Source organism: Xiphias gladius, chromosome 12 (genome assembly GCF_016859285.1).
Source record: "Xiphias gladius isolate SHS-SW01 ecotype Sanya breed wild chromosome 12, ASM1685928v1, whole genome shotgun sequence".
NCBI lineage: Eukaryota > Metazoa > Chordata > Actinopteri > Istiophoriformes > Xiphiidae > Xiphias > Xiphias gladius.
Genome location: NC_053411.1, coordinates 2,931,716 through 2,955,329, shown reverse-complemented (window position 1 = coordinate 2,955,329; position 23,614 = coordinate 2,931,716). Strand labels below are relative to the sequence as shown.

At 39.7% G+C, this 23,614-nt stretch overlaps 1 protein-coding gene and 1 long non-coding RNA gene across 5 annotated transcripts in view; one reads left to right on the top strand and one right to left on the bottom strand.

The window, feature by feature from the left end:
* Positions 1-23,614, top strand: part of pde5ab (phosphodiesterase 5A, cGMP-specific, b) — an 86,412-nt gene that overhangs the window by 34,950 nt on the left and 27,848 nt on the right. For all 4 annotated transcript variants that reach the window (XM_040141031.1, XM_040141030.1, XM_040141032.1 and 1 more), the window contains 8 exons: positions 1,197-1,286; positions 1,651-1,722; positions 2,140-2,229; positions 2,377-2,514; positions 14,251-14,318; positions 21,107-21,215; positions 21,306-21,390; positions 22,760-22,935. In XM_040141031.1, the coding sequence (XP_039996965.1) occupies positions 1,197-1,286; positions 1,651-1,722; positions 2,140-2,229; positions 2,377-2,514; positions 14,251-14,318; positions 21,107-21,215; positions 21,306-21,390; positions 22,760-22,935 (828 nt within the window). The remainder of the gene's footprint in view (positions 1-1,196; positions 1,287-1,650; positions 1,723-2,139; positions 2,230-2,376; positions 2,515-14,250; positions 14,319-21,106; positions 21,216-21,305; positions 21,391-22,759; positions 22,936-23,614) is intronic.
* Positions 6,086-6,681, bottom strand: LOC120797400. The gene is made up of 3 exons (XR_005708509.1): positions 6,538-6,681; positions 6,328-6,445; positions 6,086-6,145 (listed from the first exon to the last, which is right to left on the bottom strand). It is a non-coding gene; the product is annotated as an uncharacterized LOC120797400 (long non-coding RNA).

The following is a 23,614-nucleotide window of genomic DNA, read 5'->3' as shown; positions in this document are numbered from 1 at the left end:
AGTAGCTGGAATGTGTCGATATGGGCAGCAAATGTGATGAAACTACTCCTTTTCTTTTTAGGGAGCTGAGACCCTGTGGAAATAGAACAGTGGTGTATCCTGACGTGTTGACTCGTGTCAACCTCAGGTGACATGCATCATTTCACCATCAGTGTGTGGGCGTTTTAATGTGCATTTTATACAACACCTGTGTGTGTTGCCCTTAAGAATTTCATGTTGTTAATCTGCCAATGTTATCACTATAGACTGAACATGTGCCGATGAAGAATTGAAAGCTTGAGAGGTGTAGCAACAGTAACTAAGGGTGCAGGGCTTAGCAAACAGTTGTTATACCTTTGGTCCCAGATGTGTATTCCTTCAAGAACAAAACGGGAGGAATTAATGATAAAGCCGTGTCTCTAATATAAGCCTTTGTCTCAGCAGTTGAGGCAAATAAAGGACGCTACAGTGTACAGGCAAGAGCTATTGAGAACCCTGGAATATGCACAAAGATTCTGCTATGATACAAGGATGTGTAATTTTTAAATCAGTGATGTGTTCCTCTTCTAGTCATGGTTTTATGACACGCACACATATGCACACAGTCCTTTTGGGTGTAAAGGAAAATGTTAATGGACAGGGAGAAGCCGAGTGTTTAAAGGTCAGCCGGTGGTTGGGAGAGTTGCCAAGAAGAAAATAGCCCTCTAAACAAAACAGCTCTGGTCCACTGGTCCTTAACATGCCTTCAGGAGCCACTTCTTTCTTTTAAATTCAACATTTACACACCAAAGAAGACGTTTGCCTCCTTGTGACTGATACCAAGCACCAACAAAACTATGTGAGGCATTTGTTTTGGAGAAGAGTGGAATTTGGTGTTGCATAAGGCTGGCAGCTGCATGCGTGAATATCAGTTTCTTTATGCATATTAGATCAGCAGTTGTCCTGAGTGTAGGTGGATGAGCTGGTTGGTAGGATTCATCAGGGTTTGAATACAGATGAGGTCTGGACTGAAGTTGCCAGTGGCTGATACTTTGTTAAAATGGTCCCTCTTAATTTGAGTTTTTTAGTGTTTCTGTTGGAATGCAGGAACCATAACAATGGTGAACGGCACTGAGCACACCAGATAAGACTGTTAAAAGCTGAGAATAGACCAAGTATGTTGGTCTAACCCTGTTTAAGAGATGCGACTGACATTTGTTTGTGTTTTGCTTCCCCAGGACCCCAGGTTCAATGCTGAGGTTGACCTGATCACAGGCTACAAAACCCAGAGTATCCTTTGTCTGCCCATCAAGAACCACAGAGACGAGGTAGGACAACACAACTTCTTAGGCCTGAAGTTATAGGTGTTAACCCTAAACTACAAGGATGATTACGACGTAATGAAGCAAGACCTACTTTAAGGCCACTATAATGTCAAATTATAATATTCCTGAACAAAATGTCAGTTAGATTAGCACAAACCAGGTGATGCACAGAAAGCCTGCAGCTTTTTGGGCCCCTTGAATTCTGAGGCCCCAGGGCATTTGCCCACTTTTGATATCAAGCCTTGCTTTAGGCACACAGACTTTCAAAACGAAAAGTCAGTCTAGACTGTGTTCCAGCTCTAGGTACAGACGTGAACTCTCCTTTTGATCACCTCTGTCTGTGTTTTATCCATCTTACCCATCACAGGTAGTCGGAGTAGCTCAAGCTATCAACAAGAAAAGTGGGGAGGATGGTGCCTTCACTGAACAGGATGAAAAGGTTAGTAAAGTTCAGTGTTCCGCTTTTAAGGAGCGTGTTTTGTTACTGTTTAAAAATTCTGATACTTTGAAAAAGCTTGTTGGCAAGATACATTATGCTGTTCTTGACGCAAGTGTTGGACAGATTGACTGGCATGCTCTGTATTAGTATAAGCATAACCTTAGTTATCCTGACCTGTGTCAAACTATACACGGCACATAAAACTGTCTTCCTTCACCTCAATCCCTCTTTCTCCGCCTTTGTGTCCTTCCTCATATCATCTGTCATCTCTCCACCCTCACTTCCTTTCTCTTCCTGCTCTCTTTTTCATTGATTTATCTTTTTTTCCATGCAGTAGTCCAGTCTTGTTTCTTGTCTCTCCTTCCTGCATGTTCTTTCTACATGTTGCTCAGATGTTGTTCTGTTCCTCCCTAACAGGACTTCTCAGCCTATTTGGCCTTTTCAGGCATTGTACTGCACAACGCTCAGCTCTATGAGACGTCGCAGCTGGAAAACAGACGCAATCAGGTGGGTGTGAATTTATGTTCCTGAAGGTTTGTGTAGGCACAGACAAAGGTCTATAAATGGTGTATTCTTGTGTGTGTGTGTGTGTGTGTGTGTGTGTGTGTGTGTGTGTGTGTGTGTGTGTGTGTGTGTGTGTGTGTGCGCGCGCAGGTGCTGTTGGACCTGGCCAGTCTGATCTTTGAGGAGCAGCAGTGTCTGGAAGTTTTACTGAGGAAGATTGCAGGAACCATCCTGTCCTTCATGCAGGCCAAGGCTTGTACTGTCTTCATTGCTGACGAAGACTCAATGGTCAGCACACATACACACACCCACAACCACCCACACACACGCACACACACGCACACACACACATACACACACACACACACACTTCTCTTTTATAACCTGTTTAAACAAATGGCACAAGAGCATCAGTGGAGCTGATTTCTGGCTTTTATCATCAACATCTTATAATGCTTCTGTGCTCTATCATGTGACCATGCAAATGCTTGGTCACATGATAGAGCCGACAGCACGAGCTCTTCTAGTTCGAATGTCCCAGAGTTCTGTTTGATATGATACATGTCTTGACCAGCGAGGGCAGCAAACACATCTTGAGTGGCTACATCCACAACATGCATTTCCTGTGATTCTTTCGATCCTATGTGGGAAAGGCAGACTCTGCCAGTGACAACTTTTCTATATAGTAGAAAACTACTATATAATGAAGCAATTACCGAATGCTGTAACGTTGAATTGCTATTGTGCCAGTGTCAGTGTCTCAAATTGAGCTTAGTAATATGAAAATCTCAAGGATTTGAACTAAAATTATATGATATTTAAAAGCTAAATGTTTTTAGCTATGTCCCAATTCATTCCCTCATTTACCACTTTGTATATACAGTAAAAGGCACTAAGGACTAATTGACTTTTCACACTGAAGACTCATCATCATTACTTTTATCTGTGGACATTGTAAGACTTTTTGCAAAAAGTAGTGTATGTGCTCTAGACATTTCTTTTTTGTTCCATTGTGGTAATGTCTGACGACACTATATACAAGATCAAATTCACACTCAGTCTGGACGCTTTTTCCTTCCCCAAAAGGTGGAGGGTAAATGTAGTGCACCATACTATATAATAAACAGGAAAAGATTTCAGCCTTTTTTACTGTCAAAGAGGAAGTATGGGCTGATAATATAGCCTGTGTGTATATAAAGAAGTGATGAATAATTAACAATTCAGTGGCACAAAATGTTGCTCATCCGTCTTATTGTCCAGCGATCTTCCGTTGCTCATGATGATAGAAGGGAGATACAGTTTATTTTGCCGCTTCTCCGTTGGTCTCTGTTGTCTGAACCCAGCTTTCTTCCCTCGTCACTTCGTTCCTCCTCTGCATCCTCTGTGTGTCCTCCTCTGACTTCTAAGGGGATGTGCATTGTTCCGGTCACCATGCCGGCGGGCTTCAGCACAATCAGCTGGTCCCCGCTGTAAACAATGCAACCGTGGAGTTGCTGCGCCACGGTAGCGTAGCTAAATGAAAGGAGTCATTCCATGGTGCAAAAATCAGATCAGATCACTCTCTACCAGCATGTTTAGAGAGCGTACAACTTCAATGAGTTATTAGTAAAACATTTAAACAAGTATGACAAAAAAAGAAAACTGTAAAGTTGGAAAGATAAGAAACAAGCAAGAGCAACTGCAACAGGCTGCAATGCATGCTCGGCGCTAAAAGCAAAGGGACAATGACCATATATTGTGGTAAACAGAACGATCTTATCAAGTGTCACTGTTGAGCAAAAACGCAGTGTGTATTTTGTCTTCTCATTTGTTTGCTATCATATTTCATAAAGTTGTGGGAATTTGCATACAGTATCAGCACATTGTGTCAGTGTACACATTTAGTTTGCCGGTCACTGTAAATGATGAACTAAAAGCAGTTATTTCCAGAGGGTCTGCAAAGGTTGGGTTTGTAGTTAATGAATTACAGTATCAAAAAATACAATGTGCTGGAGCCATTGGATATAAAATACTATCCAAAATATAAATGATAAAACACCTTTAAATTATCATTTCGTCAGCTTCTCAGCTGATTTTGTCAAGCAGCAGCAGGTGTTAAAAGTCAGACATCTGTGTTTTGCACACAGCAAATTTGTCACGTTTGTCAGGTTTTATCGATTTTTTTCTAGGAAATTTTGTGCTAGGGATGCTTGATAAAGCTGATGTAAAATTTCAAGATACTATCATGTGACATCACTTCAAACTTTACCTTTTTTGCCATTTCACCTGTGCCTGTCCTCAAAGTGCAGTTTGATGTGTCTTTAAGCAAAAAAAAAAAACAACTTTACTATTCTTTACTTTCATTCTGGGCTCAGGAATATATTTATTTACCACCCATGACCTGTGATCACCTTGCTATTAAAACCTTAGACATGCTGCAGCACATTCTAATGCTCCTGTAATCTCAAGGTAAACGTTTGTCTCTTTCTATAGTAAAAGTACCAAAAGACTTCCACTTTTATAAGTTCACAGCTTCTTATACACGAGATACGAAAACATTCTTGTATATTCTTGTACAGTAGGATTTACTTATTGCATAGAGTTTATTAGTAGTTTCACCAAAACCTGCAACAATACAGTTTTTTGCAAAAGTCTGGGCCCTGATCAAATGACATATTTAGTTGGTTTTTGAAGTGAAAAGAGTTAAATACAATGGCTGCAGCAAACAGACATTAAAAAATGAGCCTTTCTTTCTTTATTGATCTTCTATCAATACACTGTTACTGTAATTACAGTAATTGTGGCAAGTTTAGGCACCCTACCCTCTGCTTTGTTTTTGTTCATAATACAAAGTCAAACCTGGTCCAGTTTAATGGGGACAAAAACCGAAAGTCCAGTCATTAATTCACCTCCTCCCACTGTTTCACTCCATCAGCCTGATATCTGCAGAATGCCAGCTAGCTAGCGTCAGCTACACTAGTTCAGTTGATCTCTGTGGCTTTAACTCTTGTAGCCAGAAATATTACCTGATCATCTGACACAAACTATGACCTTAAATCAGTGTGCAGGGTCTTCTTTCGGGCCGTACTTCTCGTAAATGCGATCCTTAAATTTGCAGTGACGTAGCTAGAGTCAGTTAACCATGTGGGGTCACAAAAGTCTCTTAAACTGTGGCAGGTGCACATATATTGTTACTATTCATGTCACCGTTTTTTAAGATAGTCCAGACTCAAGTCAGATAATGTAGCCGACTATCATCTCGTTACTTTTAGACCGAAAAGAACCCTTTTTATTTTTTTGCTTTTTTTTTTTGTTTGTTTTTTTTGCTTTTTTTTCCAATTAATCTGATCGATTTTAATTTATCACCCAGCCCATGCTTTGGACATGAACATTATACATTTTGCAAAAAGAAAATAAATACAACAAATTAGTTCATTTTCTTACTTTATGTATTTTGCAGTAAGTCATTTGACAAGACATGAAGCAGTTGATTCTTGAGTGGTTGATGAACAGCTGATTCAAAAGAACAGCTGTTCAAACCGCTTCATAGCAAAATAGTACGGCAATGGAAGGCTGCTTTGTTTCACTGGTTGAAAAGTGAAACAAAGTTTAAAAGAAGGAAATGCAAAGCAGCTTTCAGGAACATATTGAGTTATGTCAGACAGATCTCGGACACTTCTGACAACGGGTGGAAATGCAGAGTTTCTGGTCTGCAAATCAAGACTTTTTATATACAAAGCAGAAGGAACGGTCACTGGCCGTGTTTTAATGTAATGTAAATACAGTCCATACTCCTGACTGACTGTCTCCTTCACTATAAGTCCTCCCTCTCTCTCTCTCTCTCACACACACACACACACACACACACACACAGTACAGTGTTGGTCCTCAGTGGGCATTACGTTTGTTTTGGCTTGTCCTCCACAGGGGCATCCAGTGCCTGAAACACACACACTGACATTCACAAGGAAAACAAGCACACTGGAAAAGGAAGCAAATTGACAGACACTGAGGGACATTGATAAACAAGCATGGTTATAGTATTCCCACATTTCTGTAGGTGCTGTGCAGCTAGAAATCAACGCAGGGCTGCACTGAAACTCTGGATGGAACTCATTTTACCGTTACTTCGATCCAAACATTGCAAACAACAGGGAGAGTCTGGCTTCCACTGGCCTCTGTTGGTCCCGGTGAATGATACAGCTTCTTCTGATTTACAGTGCTCTCTATTTTTCCACACCTAAAAGAGGCCACATGGGTGAATATAGGTGGTGCATTTATATTTTGACTTAAATTAAGTTTGTACAGTAATTTAAGGAAATTGAAACTAACTTTATAGTCCTCTCCTAAGCCATTTTCTCATATGAACCTCGGAGAATCAGGTCCGATATTGTCCGGAGTTGCCCTTTCACACGTGTAGCACAGAACAGGAGATTGTCCAGATCAGACGCATTCTTACCTACTGGAAATACTCCATTTGGTTCAGGCGAGGGGCGGTGACTGGGTAGAGTGTGCGGGAGTCTGGATAGAAACGTCATCAACACGCCCACTCACTCACTTGTAATTCTGCTGGCAATGACCTGCTCTATTCACACATCGGCTCAGTCGGACATTACAAGGACTTTATACTAGGGAGCTGGCAGGGCAAAGTTTGTTCAATGTCCGGTCCAACTGATTCGGACATTTCTCACATATAGCTCTTCCAAGTAATGTTCAGGGTTGTGGTGCATGTGTGAAAGCAGCTCTAGTGACGAATATTGTGGGTTATAGCACCTAGGAACTTCATCTGGAGGTGGTTTAGTCTTAGTTGGTCATTTGACTGTTTCTACTGACAGCTGTCCTGATCTATCTTGGTGGATGCCCTCTTTGTTTAAATCTGTGTACCAGTTTATTGCAGTCTGCTAGATTAATGCGTAATGCAACAAAAGTGACAAATAGAAAGAAATGGAGAAAAGCAGATTGGAGTTGGTGTCGATGTTAGTCTGTGTCTAGTACGGGGAGGAGTTTGGACAACGACTCGACACCCCATGCTAGCAATTTATTTATGTCACATTTCTAAGCACTTGAACTGTAGAACTGAACTGGAACAACTGCAGCTCACAGACTTCATGAGCAATGATGACAATTTGGAAGACTGAACAGGCTTCAATTTGGCTCAGTTGTCCAAGTGGTCCAAGTCAGTAGCTACTAAGTGGAGCTTATATGACATCTTGCTCTGGTTCAAGGCCAGCTTTTTTCCTGAGCTTTCATCCATATCTCACAGACTTCATCAGTGGATGATGACAACTGAACCAATTCAAAGAGGGTTCAGTTGTCCAGGGTTCTCAAAGTAGGCTCAGTCAGTCATGAAAGTGTTTCAGAGCTCAGAAAAAAAGCTAGTAAGTGGACCTTGAGCTAGGATCATTTTGTCAAATGATTTAAATTGTGTTGGGAATGGGATTCCCCATTCCTAGACTCTTAAAATTTGATACTGAAATGAAAACCGTCCTTCACACTTGTTTAAGTGAGAAATTGGTTAATTGTTAAATTTTTAACACAGTATATTGTAACATAATTTGAATGTTTAAAGTCAACTCTTCCTCAAGCAAAAGTCCCACTTCATCACAGTGTAAGTCACAAAAAAGAAAATCTCTCCCTGCCCATCTCTGTCAGTGCTTGCTGTATTTATGGAGTAATTTGAGTTGGATTGCAAGGCGGTCAGGATGACGACAGCAAGTTAAGAGGTCTGCCATGATTTTGGACCACAAACAGCAGTGCTATAGAAGGAGAGCGGTGATTCAAAGCGATTTCAAGAGTAGAAAATGACAGAGCTAATGTAAATGCAATGAGAATGTCCACTCAGAAAATGGAGGGTAGAACAAGTTGTCCTTGGTTAGAGCAGGTAATCAAAGAACCCTCTGATTTCGTTGTAGGGAAGAAACTCCTAAGGTGTGGCTTTTTCAGACTGTAGTTAAGGCTCAAACCATAGCAGACCCTTTTTGCTTAAGGAAAGTATCCATTCTCTCAGACCTTTCTTGGCCATGCAGCCATTGGTGGGTCCTTGGGTGTTTGTCCCAAAGAGTGGTCGCTTCAAAGAAAACTGTCTATGTTATTTAATTCATTTAATTGGTCTTAGCTAGGATCAGATTGGAGATGTGTGAGTCAGAAATTCTTGAGCTCCTGAAGCTAAAAACTGCCTGTACAAGGAGGAGACAGCTGCTCAAGGAACCCGACAGCTGGTTAATTGAGCAAAAAAGCCCACCAAGGTTTAATTATGTCACTGAGAGCCTCAGGAGTAGGATAATGTAAACATTTTACAGATGTCTTAATTATCTGCTGATTTAATGAAATTATCAAAACATTATATACTTACATGGTAATGGTGAAGTCAAATGAACTTTCTGGCCAGTAAGTTTTTCTAACACAACTTTTACACTGGTTTGATTAGGTCTTTGTCTTGACTGTCTATTATTGACATGAGTCAGTAATAATCAGAATCATCAGTACCACTTACACAGGTCACATTGGGTGGGTAATAAATAAAAATAATGTTGTGGCTGAATGGTGAATAGTTATATAATTTTTTATATATGTGTATATATATATATATATAGAGAGAGAGAAACAACACACATACACACCACATGCTTGAACATAACAAAAAGCCATCCTAAACAGTAGTTTGAATACACGTTTACTACCCACAAGTATGAGCCTTTCAACAAAAAAAATGATGCATCTGACAGTTCTGATGTTCTGACTGTCAAGTTATTGCAAATACTGCCAATAAATGGTATGTTATTGTGAGAACTGACGCCATAAAATTTCAACTTCAATGCACATTGTCACCCATTTAGCAGCTGATGTGTGGGTGTCGGGTGGGCATGCTATGTATTTAATTTTTTTTAATGTTCAGGAACAAAATCTTTTCGTTTAACTTTGTCCTTTTCAAGCTTTTATTTAGTAGAGATCCAAACATACAGGATTTTTTTCTTTGGCACTAGTAATATTTTCCAATAAACATGATTTAATATAAGTTTATCTGTCCTTACCTACATGATTGGACCCGGCTCATAGCACTGCACCTAGTCATTTCAACTTCACCACCAATCCAAGCAACAATGGCTCAGTTTTAGAATTCATTTCACTGGGCTGATGGCTGACTGTACTGAATGTCAAGTTATTGTAAATATTGGTTTCACAATGTATCAACTACATAGCCAAATCCACCATTCAGTATTTGTGTTAAGATTTGGCTTAACTGGATGGGGAATGCAATGCTGTTGATTTGTATTAGGTTACAAAACAATGGTGTTTAACTTTCCCTGATATTTATTATAACCACGTTAGCTCAACTGAGATGAGGGTTCATGTCATAAACATTGTCCAGTCTATGAAAGCAAAAAAGTTACAGAAAAACTTTTATCAATAGATGTATTCAAAATACAGTCAATTTGGAATAAAGGACTGAGAAAACCTTTAACTTAATACTCAAATCATAACTCTAATGGTAGCTGGCCATGCAGATAGTTTAGGTTTTATATGTTCATGTTTTGAGATATCTGTCTGAGATTTTTTCCTCCATCCCACTACAATGGATATGAATGTTGAAAATGACATTAGAGTAAGAAATTCATTAGCATTGTGCCCTTCCAGAAACTACTTTCAGCTTAGTCTAAATTATCCACAGACTTGGCTATGAGGAGTTTAAATTGAAATGACTGTCAACAGAAGACAGAATTACCGATTGAGCAAAGAAGGCAGCTGCCCCCAAACCCTCAAGGGCTCCAAAGGCCCCATATTGTTGTAATTTGATTACCTACAAATTTGTTTGGCAATATGTACCACTAAAACGCAGTTAAAAACTGGAATACATTAAGGTGGCTCCTGCATCTTGGCCTCATGTTGAAGCCCTGTTTTATAGGGATAGGGCTTATAGCTACTTGTGTCAAAATCTAGTTTCAGTCCCTTTAATTTTGGCAACGTTAGCCTTTCAATCAACTGGTAAGCCCACCACCTTGGTCCAGACTGAAATATCTTAACAGCTATTGGATGATTGCCATGAAATTACTGAAATGAAACTTTGTGCAGACATGTTACTGAAGATGAATGCAACTGACTTTGGTGAACCCCTAACTTTAGCACCACTATGAGGTTGTTGTTTTTTTTTTGTTGTGAAATATCTCTTCAACTAATTGATAGATTGCCGTGAAGTATGCTACAGACATTCATGTTCTCTTCGGGATTGATTCGAATAACTTAGTGATCCCCTGACTTTTCATCTTGGACCATCATCATGGCAAATTTTCATCCAGTACTATGGTTTATGACGAAATATCTGCAATGCTAACAACATTCCCATCAGCCACAGCTGTACTCTATGTTTATTGGTAATTATTATTGTTGGTAACATATTAACATAATTAATAACAATTATGAACATGGTAGAATTATATCTGCTAACCATCAGTAACTAAACATTGTCATTGTGAGCATGTTATCATGCTGACCTTAGCATTTAGCTAAAAGGACCAGTGTGCCTAAGTACAGCCTTAGAGAGCCCGAAACATGTCTCTTGTCTTATGCCAACATGATGCATATCCTTAGTTTTTAATAATTTGATGAACCTAGTCAGGGAGAAATCCGGCATAGAAATAGGAGTTGGTTTCTGTCACTTTGGGCAAAATGTATTGGGTCCCCCCACCCGATCCAAAGTTCTCTTTTATCCCAGAGCTCACTTTTACCCTGGGGCTCATAATGCGTTAATCTGGCCCAGCTGTTGACAAGGTCTTCTGTGGATTATCTAGGGTTACAAGGACAGTGTTTCTAAAACAAAATGTCTCTGTTCAATTTTTAAAATGTAATTTGCCAGTGCTGTGAGCACTTCAACTGACTTTCCATTCACCTTCATTGTAGTTGGATTGAGGCAGAAATTTAAGAGATAAATATCTCAAAACCAGGGCAAATTATGAACTAAAATGATCTCCATGGCTACTTTCCACCAATGAGAAGTGAGAAAATAATTTACAGATTAGGGGTGACCTGACTTTACATTATAAATCAAGATGCTGTATTCTATGTATGTACCAAGCTGCTTCCCACGAAACAAGTTTGTGTGTGTGTTTGTCCCACTCATGACCTCACGGTTGCCAGACCAACTGTCTCCCTCTCTTGCATACTCCTCCCCTTTTTCTCTCTCTTCTCTCTCTTTCCTTACTAAACATTTACTCTTTGACTGGGGACTTTTACTGGCCTTATCTGCTAGACGGCCCTCTTTATACATGTGTCAGTGTTAAAGGTCTGTAGCTTCTCAAGCCAGACCCACAGGTCTGTGGATTTGATCATAACTTTTCCTCTAGGAAACTTTCCTGTAGGAACTCTAGTAAATGACAGTGTTGGTCTCTAACACTGACTGTACCAACAATAACACAGGAGTTTTTAAGATATTGTCCTCCGTTGGCTCACTTCAGTTTACTGCAGTGTGTGGCATCTGTTTGGAAATAGTGCTGTGTGTGTGTGTGTGTGTGTGTGTGTGTGTGTGTGTGTGTGTGTGTGTGTGTGTGTGTGTGTGTGTGTGTGTGTGTGTGTGCGTTTGCATTGTACATGCCTATGTATGGGCCAATCATTTGTTTGCGCTTTGCTTGTGCACGCATGTGTATGGTGTGTGTAGCACATTTGCATGCATTTTTGTGTGTGACATATGTGTGATGTAATAGCATGCTTCTACGCCTGCATGTGTGCACACAGTGTGTTTTTTGTTAGTGTTTGTTTTTGCATATGTGCATAAAGCACTATGTCTGGTATTTGCATGGTGTGTGTGCATGTTTTGTGTTTGTGTGTGTGTGAATGAAATGTGATAGGGCCTGACATCGGGTTTGCAATAAGGAGTGTTGTGTTCTTCTGTGTTGTTTAAATCTTCCCAGTAGAATTAAATCTGGAATTGGCTTCAGGATTCCTGAAACATATATAGGCAGAGTGTGTGAGAGTGTTTGATTGTGTGTTCATGTTGTACCAGTCTCTTTAGTTGTTAAACCACCTGCAGTTTTCAATTCTCTCTTTATTTCTCACTGTCTTTCCCAAACCCATTAGTCCTCCTACCTAAACAACAAAATAGGCAATTTTTCATTGCCTTCCAAAACCATCCATATGACTGATCGGATGATTCAGATTCCCTTGTCTGATCTGCCACCTCAATTGTAAAGGTTTGGTTACGTTTTGGCAAGTGAAAGACCTTGGTTAAGTTTAGGGAAGATGAAAAAAACCAACTCATGGTTAAAACAAAGGGCTGCAGTCATGCTAGCAACTCTGTGAGGCTATATTTAGGCACAGTGGGGCTTTGAGATAAAAGCTAATGTTAGCATGGTAACATGGTCACAATGAAAATGTAAACATTCAGATGTTTTATAGAGTCAAAACTCCAGCAACACGTGGTATGAAGGACAACTTTATTGTGAGACCAACGCATTTCCACTTGCGGCCTTCATCTGGGACCTTGGGCCATGCAGCTTGGAAATAGTTGAAGTTGTGCCTTCTTCTATGGTTCCGAGAGGCACTCACCATGGAAGAACACTACACCAAGGCATTCAGAAGTGAAAATGCATTGGTTTCACAGTAAAATTTTCAATTTTAGCATGTTTTGAAAGCTAAATTTATACTACACAGAAGTACAGTTGAGACTAATGGGAATGGCTTTAGTTCACGTGTTCGGTTAAAAACCAGAGTATTGGAAAAATTATAATTTGTGTAATGATTTATCCCCTGGGGACCAATAAGGTCTATACCAAATTTCATGACAATCAAATAGTTGCTGAGTTATTTCAGTCTGGAACAAAGTATTGGACCAACTCACCAACCTACCAACATAATTCCTAGAGCCACACTGTTGGTATGACTGAAACCACTTGATTAATGTTAGGAGAAAATTGCATTAATGGATAAAATTATTCTGCAGTGGTAGAACAATGTCATGTTACCTCCGCATCTGTTACTTAGAGAGGACTGTGCTTACTCATACGACAGCAAGGAGTCGCTTGAATGAAAAGCATTTGAACAACCAATAATGTCAGTGTTCCGGTTAAGACAGCGTCAGATTTCTTTCCTTTGGTTTTCTTTGTCCAGTGCTCAGCTCCACTGTTAAGCACATAAATCACATCATAACATGAGCAGACCATAGAGGATTTATGTATCTGCGACTGACTCTGATAACTGGACGTGAAAACCCAATGAACCATTCCTTTGTCCTTCTTTGACTTGTAAAGCATTGACTGATGTTTCCAAAGAATATAAGAAGACAGGTTTGATTTATTTCAATATTCCTACACGCAGGGAAAAAAATCCGTTATCCCGTGTCATCCTGTTATAAACTTTCCCCCTTGCCAGAGACCCCAATAAATGTCATAACATTGCCAGGTCCTTTTTCTGTTTAAAACAGCTTTATTACCCTCACCTAGATAGATCAGGGTGAACTGATGCCACAGAGCAACGGGGTGTGTATGTGCATGCAAGGGTAGGCGGGCAATTTTTTCTAAAACGAAGAAGCCTTGTCTATCTTTAACATCCTGTCCCCACCTCATAAAAAATGGAAAAAGAATCCTTTGTGAGAGGTTGGGTGTGCAGGTTGAAAGAAAACAAGTCCCTATAAGGGGGGAAAGGCGAAAGGAGCATTGGAATGTCGAAATAAACTATCCTTCTGGCAAGGCTTGATAGGTAATAGATCAACGTCCCTTTTTTCATGCTGGGAGACGTGTTTTAGGCAGTGTGCACAGTACCACTGTTTAACTTAGAGTATTTTAATGTTGGGTTTAGTTGTAATGGCTTAATTGGAGGGAATGAGGAAGTTGATATGGCCAGAAAACACACAGGTTGGACCTGCAGCAAATCATAGAAGACCTTTTTCTGAGATTAAAGTAGAAAGAACCCAGTAGGTACACGACTGTATGTGTTCTTGTACTTAATGGTAATTATTAAGCACATGTCACCCCCATCAAGTCATAACCACATCTCTGAATCTCTAATATCTCAGACATATATAAACTATAAATAAACTTACTTTTATTCTTTTTGCAGAATTCCTTCTCCAGTGTCTTTCACATGGAATACGAGGAGCTTGGTGAAGTCCTAGACGCTCCCAAAAGGTAAGGTGATCACTCTCAACTGAAGCCCATTATTAAATTAAAAGTCCTGCAGATTGAACTTGAGGCGTCCTCCAGCTATTTTCACTGGTTATTAGCGAAAATGTGTCCTTGAATTTACAGAGTCCCTCTCCCTCACGGCCCCTTAGATTACATTTATGTAATGGGCACTTGCAAAAGGATTCATTATCATAACATAGAAGAAGAAACAGAAAAATAGAAATGTAAGGCAGTGTTTTGGCAGTAATGAAAGTCTTACTGTACCCATTCAGTTACTTTGAATTGAAAGAGAAAAGATAAGACAGAGCAGCTCTATCCGATACTCATAAGTTTGCTGAGCTGATTTGGAGCCCCTTGGGATCTGTTTGAGGTAATCCACCACCTACACCTGCCAAATACATCCGATCAGGGGCTTTCGGCTCAAAGCTCTTGTTCTCCTTAGCTGGTATCCTTTTGCTTGATGCAATGTCTTTAGGGCTGATTTGACAGCTCTTCAATCACAACCTGTTATCATGATGAAGTGAGACCTTTTTACTGTCTTGGAGGCGGTCCGAGACCTTTCAAAAAGAGTCTAACAATCATCCATCACGCACAGAAACAGCTGTTTTGAGGTCAACGTGCACTTTTATTGCATGTGACAGCTATATTAGTTGCATATGTGGTGTAGCAGTTTTACTACAGTGGATTGAAATGTCCAATCTGTTTCCTCTAATGGGCTTCACTATTGGTTTACCACTTTGAAGCTCCACCCCGCCACAAAAGTCACTGTTTTTTCCCGCCTATGATGTCAATTTACATCACTGATAGAGTGACCCATTTCACAGTGAATATTACTCTTCTGGTGAGTGTTTAATATTTTTCAGAGGAGGGGTATACCGCAGATTGCAGGAATTGAGCTATGCAAATTCTCAATTTTTTCTGTTAATTCATGTGGCCCAAGTACTAGTAATTCTGCCAATTTTTATGTGTGTCCCTTAAAGGGAAGACCATCTGAAAGTGTACCCAGTTATCCCCATTTGTAAGATTTATCACATCTTGCCTCTGTCTATGTTGGCAGGCTTTTGCCCCACCGTCAAGCATGACCACTGAGGAGAGGTATAAACAGTTTTGACTTTATTCATGTTCAGATAACACGTTGCCCCAACTAGTTTGTATTGAGCATGCAAAACACTTTATACTGCACAGAACCTGAGGGAAAGGTTGGGGTGGCCAGTTGAAAGTACAAAGAAAAGGACTTTTGACACTTTGACACTGGAGACCAGCATTCACATCCTGTGCCCTGTGTGCAGTGGAGTTTAAACTGTATAAAAACTCTTTGTTAAAATTAGTCCTAGTTAAATATTGAAAAAGTCAAAGTCGGGATGGGACAAATGACTTTTTCAGTAATTACCCAAAACTGTGGTCTTTCACCAACCTTAACCAAATGCTGAGTTACCTAAACATAATTATAAAAGTGCATGGTTTACTTGCAGAAGTGGATATCGTATATTAAAAAAATTAAGTATGTTAACAATGGAGAATTTGCAGAAAAAAAGTATTAGCTATGGCAAATTAGTTGTTGTTGCTCAATGTTCATTACTAGCTTTTGCTGGAGCTCTCAGTAACATCTTATGGTCTTCATTAGCATTAGGGTTTGACTTAGTATTGCTTATGAAGGTTGTACAAACGTCTCCCATTGATGAAGACAGTGAGATGCAAATAAAAGCTCTGGAAAAGGCTAGAAAGGGGATTTTGAATTAACCTTTTTTTTTCTAAGTATTTTTCCAAGTGCAAGCATTTAATGCAACTTTTTTTCTATATTAATGTATTTTTAGGAAACAGGGTCTGCTATTTTCATCAAACTGAATTTGCTGTGAAAATGGAAAACACAAGTGTCTTTAGTCAATTCCTATTTCTCCTATAGAAAGGATAATGTCTAATAGACAGTACAGTCATTGTTTGTAGGGGAGAAACAGAAAAAATAAGTTAGAAAGAGGATAGAGAGACGACACAAAGAAACAGAAGAGAGGTGAAGATAAAGCGGCACATCAGAGAGAACCAAATGATTTAAGGATTACAGGCAGGATAAGTAGAAGGTCAGGATGAGAGAAAAGGATTGGAGGCTGCAGAGCTTCCTGACATCAACTCGTGCTCCAGCCAGGAGAAGTGAATAAGCAGTAATCTGATTTAAGACACAATGAGATAGAAACCCCCCACCCCAACACCCAGGCCTTCTCCCCTACTCCCTCATCTCTAGGTTGGCCTAGCCTCCCCAGCTGTTATGCAGCATCTAAAAATTCAATCCCAGCCCAAGCAACAGAATTGGATTGTTTTTGTGTGTGTGTGTGTGTGTGTGTGTGTGTGTGTGTGTGTGTGTGTGTGTGTGTGTGTGTGTGTGTGTGTGTGTGTGTGTGTGTGTGTGTGCACGTGTGCACGTGTGCTGACCATTGAGTCTTAGTCAGCAATGAAGACAGCCTGGGCCTGCATTTGTGTGTACAGGTGTGTTTGCTGTGTGGGACCTAGTGTATACAGTATATTGGTTATTTAGTAAATGCTTTTCATTTAAAGATTTTACAGCCCTAAAGCATTGCAAAATTTAGGAAATGTCGTACTGTACAATAACCCTCTAAACATTTAACCATATATTAGTGTGCACAGCCCCAGGTTTACTTTGTGGTAACTTAATTAAAGACAAATTATCTTGGAATGTGCACTATATAAACAAAGTGTCAGTTGAAATCATGAAGGTCTTAAAACTAGATTTTGATACAGGGACCCTCAAAACGGGACCACAATTGGCCTTATGATGTCTGCTGATATTATGCGTCTGTGGTGTATATTCCCATTTTTCAAAGCATATTTACAATTGATCATATTACAACAAATCATTTGTCACACAATGAACCTGATATCTTTTGGGGCCCCTGCTCACATGCCTTGACTTGGCTCTTGGTTTTTCTTCTAAATTGACTTTTTGTGTATTATGAGTCTGTTTAACCTTTGGTGCAACTTTAACTGCAGTGCAGTAAAGTATTATGAGAATTGTAAGCACATTATAATCACAGTGATTTATATAGTGGCACTGATTACAGTAACTTTCTGTTATAGAGAAACTGCATTGTTTTAATTTCAATAGTAGTATTGCTACATGTAGGAGCACCTACACTGGCTATAAATACTCACTAGTACACCTATAATATGTATTAATCCGCTGCTGAAAATAGTCACACAAATTGCACCTTTTCCTCCCATTCAAGTAACATTTGTTAAAAGCTACATCTGTTTTAGGAAATCATTTATCCATTTTAAAAAAAATGAATTTATATATTTACGAACCATTTTTAAAGATTAACATTTTCAGTGGGAACCGATAGGTCTGACGCTTAGAGCAACAGAAAGAGTAGGAAAAATCAAAAAGTACTGAGAGACGGGCTAACACATTGTTTGCTTTTTGTGGGATTTGTTGGCAGTAACAAATATGAACTAATGCCAGCATTATCCTTTAAACACAGTCCAAAAGGACAGTCCTCCAGGTCTTCAAAAACCAGGAAAACCTAACTTTAAAAAACAGGAAGCTCACAGTTAATACTGATATATCTTTGTGTTATACGTTGTACTGAGGAAAGGGTCACAAACCATGCTCTTTATCAGCTTTGAGTGGCTTGTTTTCGCACAAATACTTGCTCCTTGTACAGTCAATAAAACTTGATAGAAAGCACAGTTTGTGACCCTCTTTTTATTGGTGAAAGAGATGTTTTGAAAAGGAGACTTGACACGGTTTTCCAAGGTCTGAACAGTTTGATTGCATTAAAACTGAGCAACTGGATTGTCTCCAAATTAAAGCTATTATAGATATGTGTGCAAACAGAGCTCAGTGTGTAAGCTACCAAGCAAAAGAAAGGAAAAATAGGCAGTTATGAAAATCCCAGCACTGTCAACGATGACACAAACCAGATGTCTTATCTTGTCTCGTCCTCTATAGTGTCTCGTTTTTTACAGCCTCGTCTTATGGCTGTTTAGATCTAATAACTCTCTTTAAATACCATTGTCAGTATGTGCTGGATTTCCTCTGCGATACAGCCCAACCGGGTAACTCCAACTGGGCTAACACAAGAGGGGAGGGGCCCTGCAGGATGTTAGCTTTGACCAGCTGTAACCACAGGAGGCTTTTTATAATGACATTAACCCGAGGCTGTGGTTTTCCAACGACATAGCGTCTGTTTCACTTAAGCAGGAAGTTCAGTCAACCTGATCTGGCTCGTGGGAACAGCAGATAGAGCATTTTTAAGTTAACAAAGTGGGGCAATTAAGTTTTTCTGGATTTAGAGTTTGATTGTGGTGCTGAATTGAAAGACAGAGTAGCGCTGTCTTGGCTCTTAGTGATGCCGGCAGCCATCTGTGGCCTAATTTAAGTCAATCCCAGAGAGGGAGAGGAAATGTGGATTTTGGTGTGTTTGGGTTATTAAACTGAAGCACAAATGCATGTACTGTGCAGCATTTCTATCTGAAGTGTGTGTATGTGTGTGCAAGCTGAGGCCAGTCTGGACAGAACACATTGTTATAATTAGCCCGAAGCCTTAAAGTCATCCAAAATCAAACTCCTGCTCAAAACACACACACACACACACATACATACACACACACACACACACACACACACACACACACAGTAAAAGTTGACATACCATAGTGTAAATATATTCCATTACAAGTAAAAGTCCTGCATCAAAAATGTTACTGAAGAAAAGTACAGAAGTATTATCTGCCTTACTTAATTAAATGTAGCAAAAGTATTCATATTATAGAAACATCTGTAATTTTTCATCGTGTTGTTACTTTACACACTACTGGTTAATTTAATAATTAAACACTGCATTGCATTTTATAAGCTCCTCATGCTGACGTATCTGAAAAGCAACTAGCAACTGCAGCTGTCAGATGAATGTAATGGAGTTAAAAAGTGAAAGATTGCCCTCTGAAATGTAGATGTATAAAATAATATAACATGAAAATACTCAAGTAAAGTACAGGTACCTCAAAATTGTGCTTAAGTGCAGTACTTGCGTAAATGTATGTAGTTACATTCCACCACTGCTTATCTGTCTTTCCCTTTTCTTCTCCCTGACACACACACACTTTAATACATGTTTTCTATTTATCATTCCTTCTGTCATCAATTAACACACACTCGTATTCCCTCCCTCCCTCTCTCTCGCTCTCTCTCGCTTTCACACACACACACGCACACATGCACAAATACCATCCCACCACAGCCATACAGCCAAAATCCACTGGCTTTTGCCTTAACCTCATATTATGTTTATATATCTATTATTCCAACATTTATCATGCAGTATTAAAACTGACACTGTGGTTGGACTTGGAGCAACTAAAGATAACAAACAGGCTTATTAAGCACTGACAGTCCTGACTGACGGCTTCAGCTTTCAGACCTGAGCCAGGGTGCAGGGTGGACTCAGGTGCAGCTCCCAGGCTGCGGCTCTCTCATTAACCAGCTGATGCTCTATTATTTAGTGCTGTTAGTCTGGAGCTTAAGGAAGCTGGTTTGAGTTGTAATGGTTGCTCGATACGATATCCTTTTTCCCAACCAAGGTGGGCAAAGACCAGCCCTACTATGCCTCTGATTGGCTTGGTTGGTTAGGATTAGGCATGAGGAGTGGTAAGATGAGTAGTGAGATGGTTAGGGTTAGGAGAAACTGCCAGGGTCAGAGCCAATCAGAAGCAGGGTATGGCAGGTGTGGGAAAAAAATAAGCTAGCTAGATTGAAGCCAAGGACCAGCTGGGTAAAGCTGTGTGAAGAAATAGTCCAGATCAATCTTCCAAGTGTCTCTAAGGAAGTTACTTAGAATGAATCACAATTAATCTTTTTTGTTTGTTTTTTTTTAAAGTAGTTAGTTAATTCCAGAAAATGTAAAAAACATCTGGTGTGTGGTAGGTCTGTCCTCTATGGATCTTTTTTTGTTCTTTTCCAACTAAGTAGAAGATGAACTCAGTAGTAGTAGTAGCTCTGACTGTGCCTGCTGTTTGCTGCTGAGCAGTTAGTGGACTAGTGGCTTTATCAGATCTTTTTCACAGAAAACAACTAGAAATGCAAATGAAGGCAGAATTTGTGGGCCATAAAACCAAAACAGTAAGCTAAAATGGGCTAATAGGATACAAGCACTATGAGAAACACTTGTAACATTACACTGTAGGAGTCGCACCTTTTTTTTTTCTCCTGAAGATACACTTGCTTTGATACACATGCTTATGTAGGTTGACTATAGCAATCCAAAAGTGAATCAATCTCATGTCTGTGTTAAGTACAGGGCTGGAGACAGGATGTGAATAGCCTAGTTCAGCATTAGAAACAGCTAGCCTGATCTTTCCAAAGTTAAAAAATATGCCTACAAACTACTCTAAAGCTCATTGATAACATGTTGTACAGAGTCCCCAGAGGATGAATCCTACTGCCTTGGTAGTCCTCTGAATTTTCCTTGAGTGGCACCAAGAGGTTGACATTCATGGTTTTTGAGTGAAATGTCCCAATAACTATTATATGGATTGACATGAACTTTTTGTACTTTCATATAATTTTCATGACGCTTACATGAAGTATCAGGAAACTCAAATGTAAAATACGTGCTTCCCTCCACCATCTCATCAAATGGAAATTTAAAACATGAATTTGTGCCAATCGAGTCACCACTATGTCCTGCGGGTTTTAAGAGTTTAATCCAGGTGAGCTTGGTATTTCCTCTCATTATGCATGGTTAGTTATGAAGTTGTTTGTCTTTTGTGTGTCTCCTCAGGGACTGTGATGTTAGTCAAATTAACTACATGTATGCTCAGTATGTTAAAAACACCATGCAGCCTCTCAACATTGCAGACGTCACCAAGGACCAACGCTTCCCCTGGACAGTCAGTACTCTTTTCTAAGCTTTTTTCATTTCTTTATTTTCTCTCCCTCTTTTCCCATAGTGAGTAATAATCCCTATTGTCCTCTAACAGAGTGAAAACACAGATCGCACCAGCAACCAAATAAAGAGTTTGCTCTGTACTCCCATCAGGAATGGCAAGAAGGACAAAGTCATAGGTACGAGATCTCTCTCTCTCTCTCTCTCTCTGTCTCTCTTTTTCTTTGGTGGAGCACCCTTTGAAATGCTAAACCTGGGCTTAAACCACCTCTTTTTCATCTGTCCATGACAGTAGCTTAGCTAAAGATCTGTTGGAAGAAAACTAATATGGGTTTTCAAGATGAACAGACTTGATTTAACCATTTTTAGTTTTTTCATTTTTAGTTAAAGGCCACTTACAAACATGCACAGTATATGGGTCCAACCCAGGGAGAGGTGAGCACTGTGAACACTGATCCCAGATTACCTCAGTATTTGAACTGTCTCTGTGGTTTTCCAGTTAAATTTCAATGCATTAATGTAACATACACTTTGACAATCTTTAATCCTAGGCCTGAGCACACATTAACCCAGCATAGCATTACCACTTTTATTATCTTTCCATGAATAGTCCTGCCACCCCATCCATCACAGTGATTGTCATCAGCATAATTAGCTGAAGCAGCTCCATTAGTTGGCTACGATGATGACTAATGACCGTGGATGTCCCTAAGTATCAAACAAAAAGGTCCTCGTAGCCTCTCCTCCAACCTTGAAGAGTCCCAGTGATGAGCAAGACCAAAACAGCTCAATTTATTACAATGAAATGTTCTTCATCCTTTCCCTCTATCAGATTGATTCAGTTTAGCTCATCTTTTTGCTTTTTGAAAACATTATTTGCATTAGTAATGCAATATTCTGTTCCATGTCCTTATAAGGCACAGATTTGTGACCAGGTGAAACAAACACTGGTAATGGTAAATCATTTTGTGATTTATGCAAAACTGCTAACTTTGGGCACACACCAGTTAAGGTAGTTTATCATTTCACTGTAGACCTTGTTCAAGCTCTCAGCATTGAAATAATGTAACTTATGCCTGATCAAATGAAATAATCTGCTGTCTGTGCTCATACCATTGCTGGGTTCTTGGACAAAATTAAGCTGCCTGGGGCCTGTGTGTTTGTGTTTATGTTCAGCACAGCCACAGACTGAACTCAGAATGCTCCAGAAACTCAGATTATTTCTGTTATTTCCTTTCAGACTCTTCCTTTTTGAAGCAGAGTGCCATTTTTTGCTCAAGTTTAAACATTTGCAGCTTGCAACAAGTCTTCATGTCCATTCGTGCTGCCCCAGGCAAAGTCAGGTCTTTCCATTGACTTTGTATGCAATACAGTCACCCTCTTGGCAATGTGTTCTGATTTTTCTTACAGCTAGAATACCACCTGGCCCCAGATTTACATGACATGAGCTTTATTGGGATATCAGGTCCCATTAAAACCTATAAAAAGTAGACCAAGACAGGGTTGTCAACCAGAAAGAGTAATGTGTGTTTTTCTGTTTCTGTGTAGGTGTATGCCAGTTGGTGAACAAGATGGATGAAGCGTCGAGCAGCGTGAAGGCCTTCAACAGAAACGATGAGCAGTTCCTGGAGGCATTTGCTATCTTCTGTGGTCTCGGCATCCAGAACACACAGATGTATGAAACTGTGGAGAGAGCAATGGCAAAGCAGGAAGTCACTCTGGAGGTCAGCCTCACACACACACATAAACACACACAGACATGCACACAAACACACACACACACACACACACACACACACACACACACACACACATACATAAACACACATAGACATGCACACAAACACACACACATACTACAAATTGCTTCTAAAAATGCAGCTTCAGTCTTTGGTAATAAAGGCCTTTACTGTAGGGGCGGAATTTATTACAGAATCATATAATGCACATACTGTATGGCTTTATTAAGGTCATGTCAGGAGGGATATCAGTGAAATACTAAATTCTCAAATAGGGGCTAGGCCTTTACTTCCCTCAGTTGAGAAGAGAACCAGGCTTGAGAGGGGCCATTATTAGAGAGAGGCTCTTACTTCAAATTTCCCGTGTTTCTAGGTAGATTTTGTCATATTTTAGAGAGATGCTATTCTGTTTTATGATCTAATGTCATGGCTCATTATGGGAACACTTTGCTAATTACTTGTGTATTCACAGTTTAGGGAATTGAGATAAGCATTTAGCTACCAACTCAAAGAAAATTCTAAAAAGATAAGAACTAACAAGCCCAGCCCTGCAACTCCCCAACGAGGAACTGCCATCAGCATAGAAAGTACTTCATCTTAGTCAAAGGAACAGTTCAGCATTGTGGGAAGTACGGTTATTTGCTTTCTTGCTGAGAGTGGAATA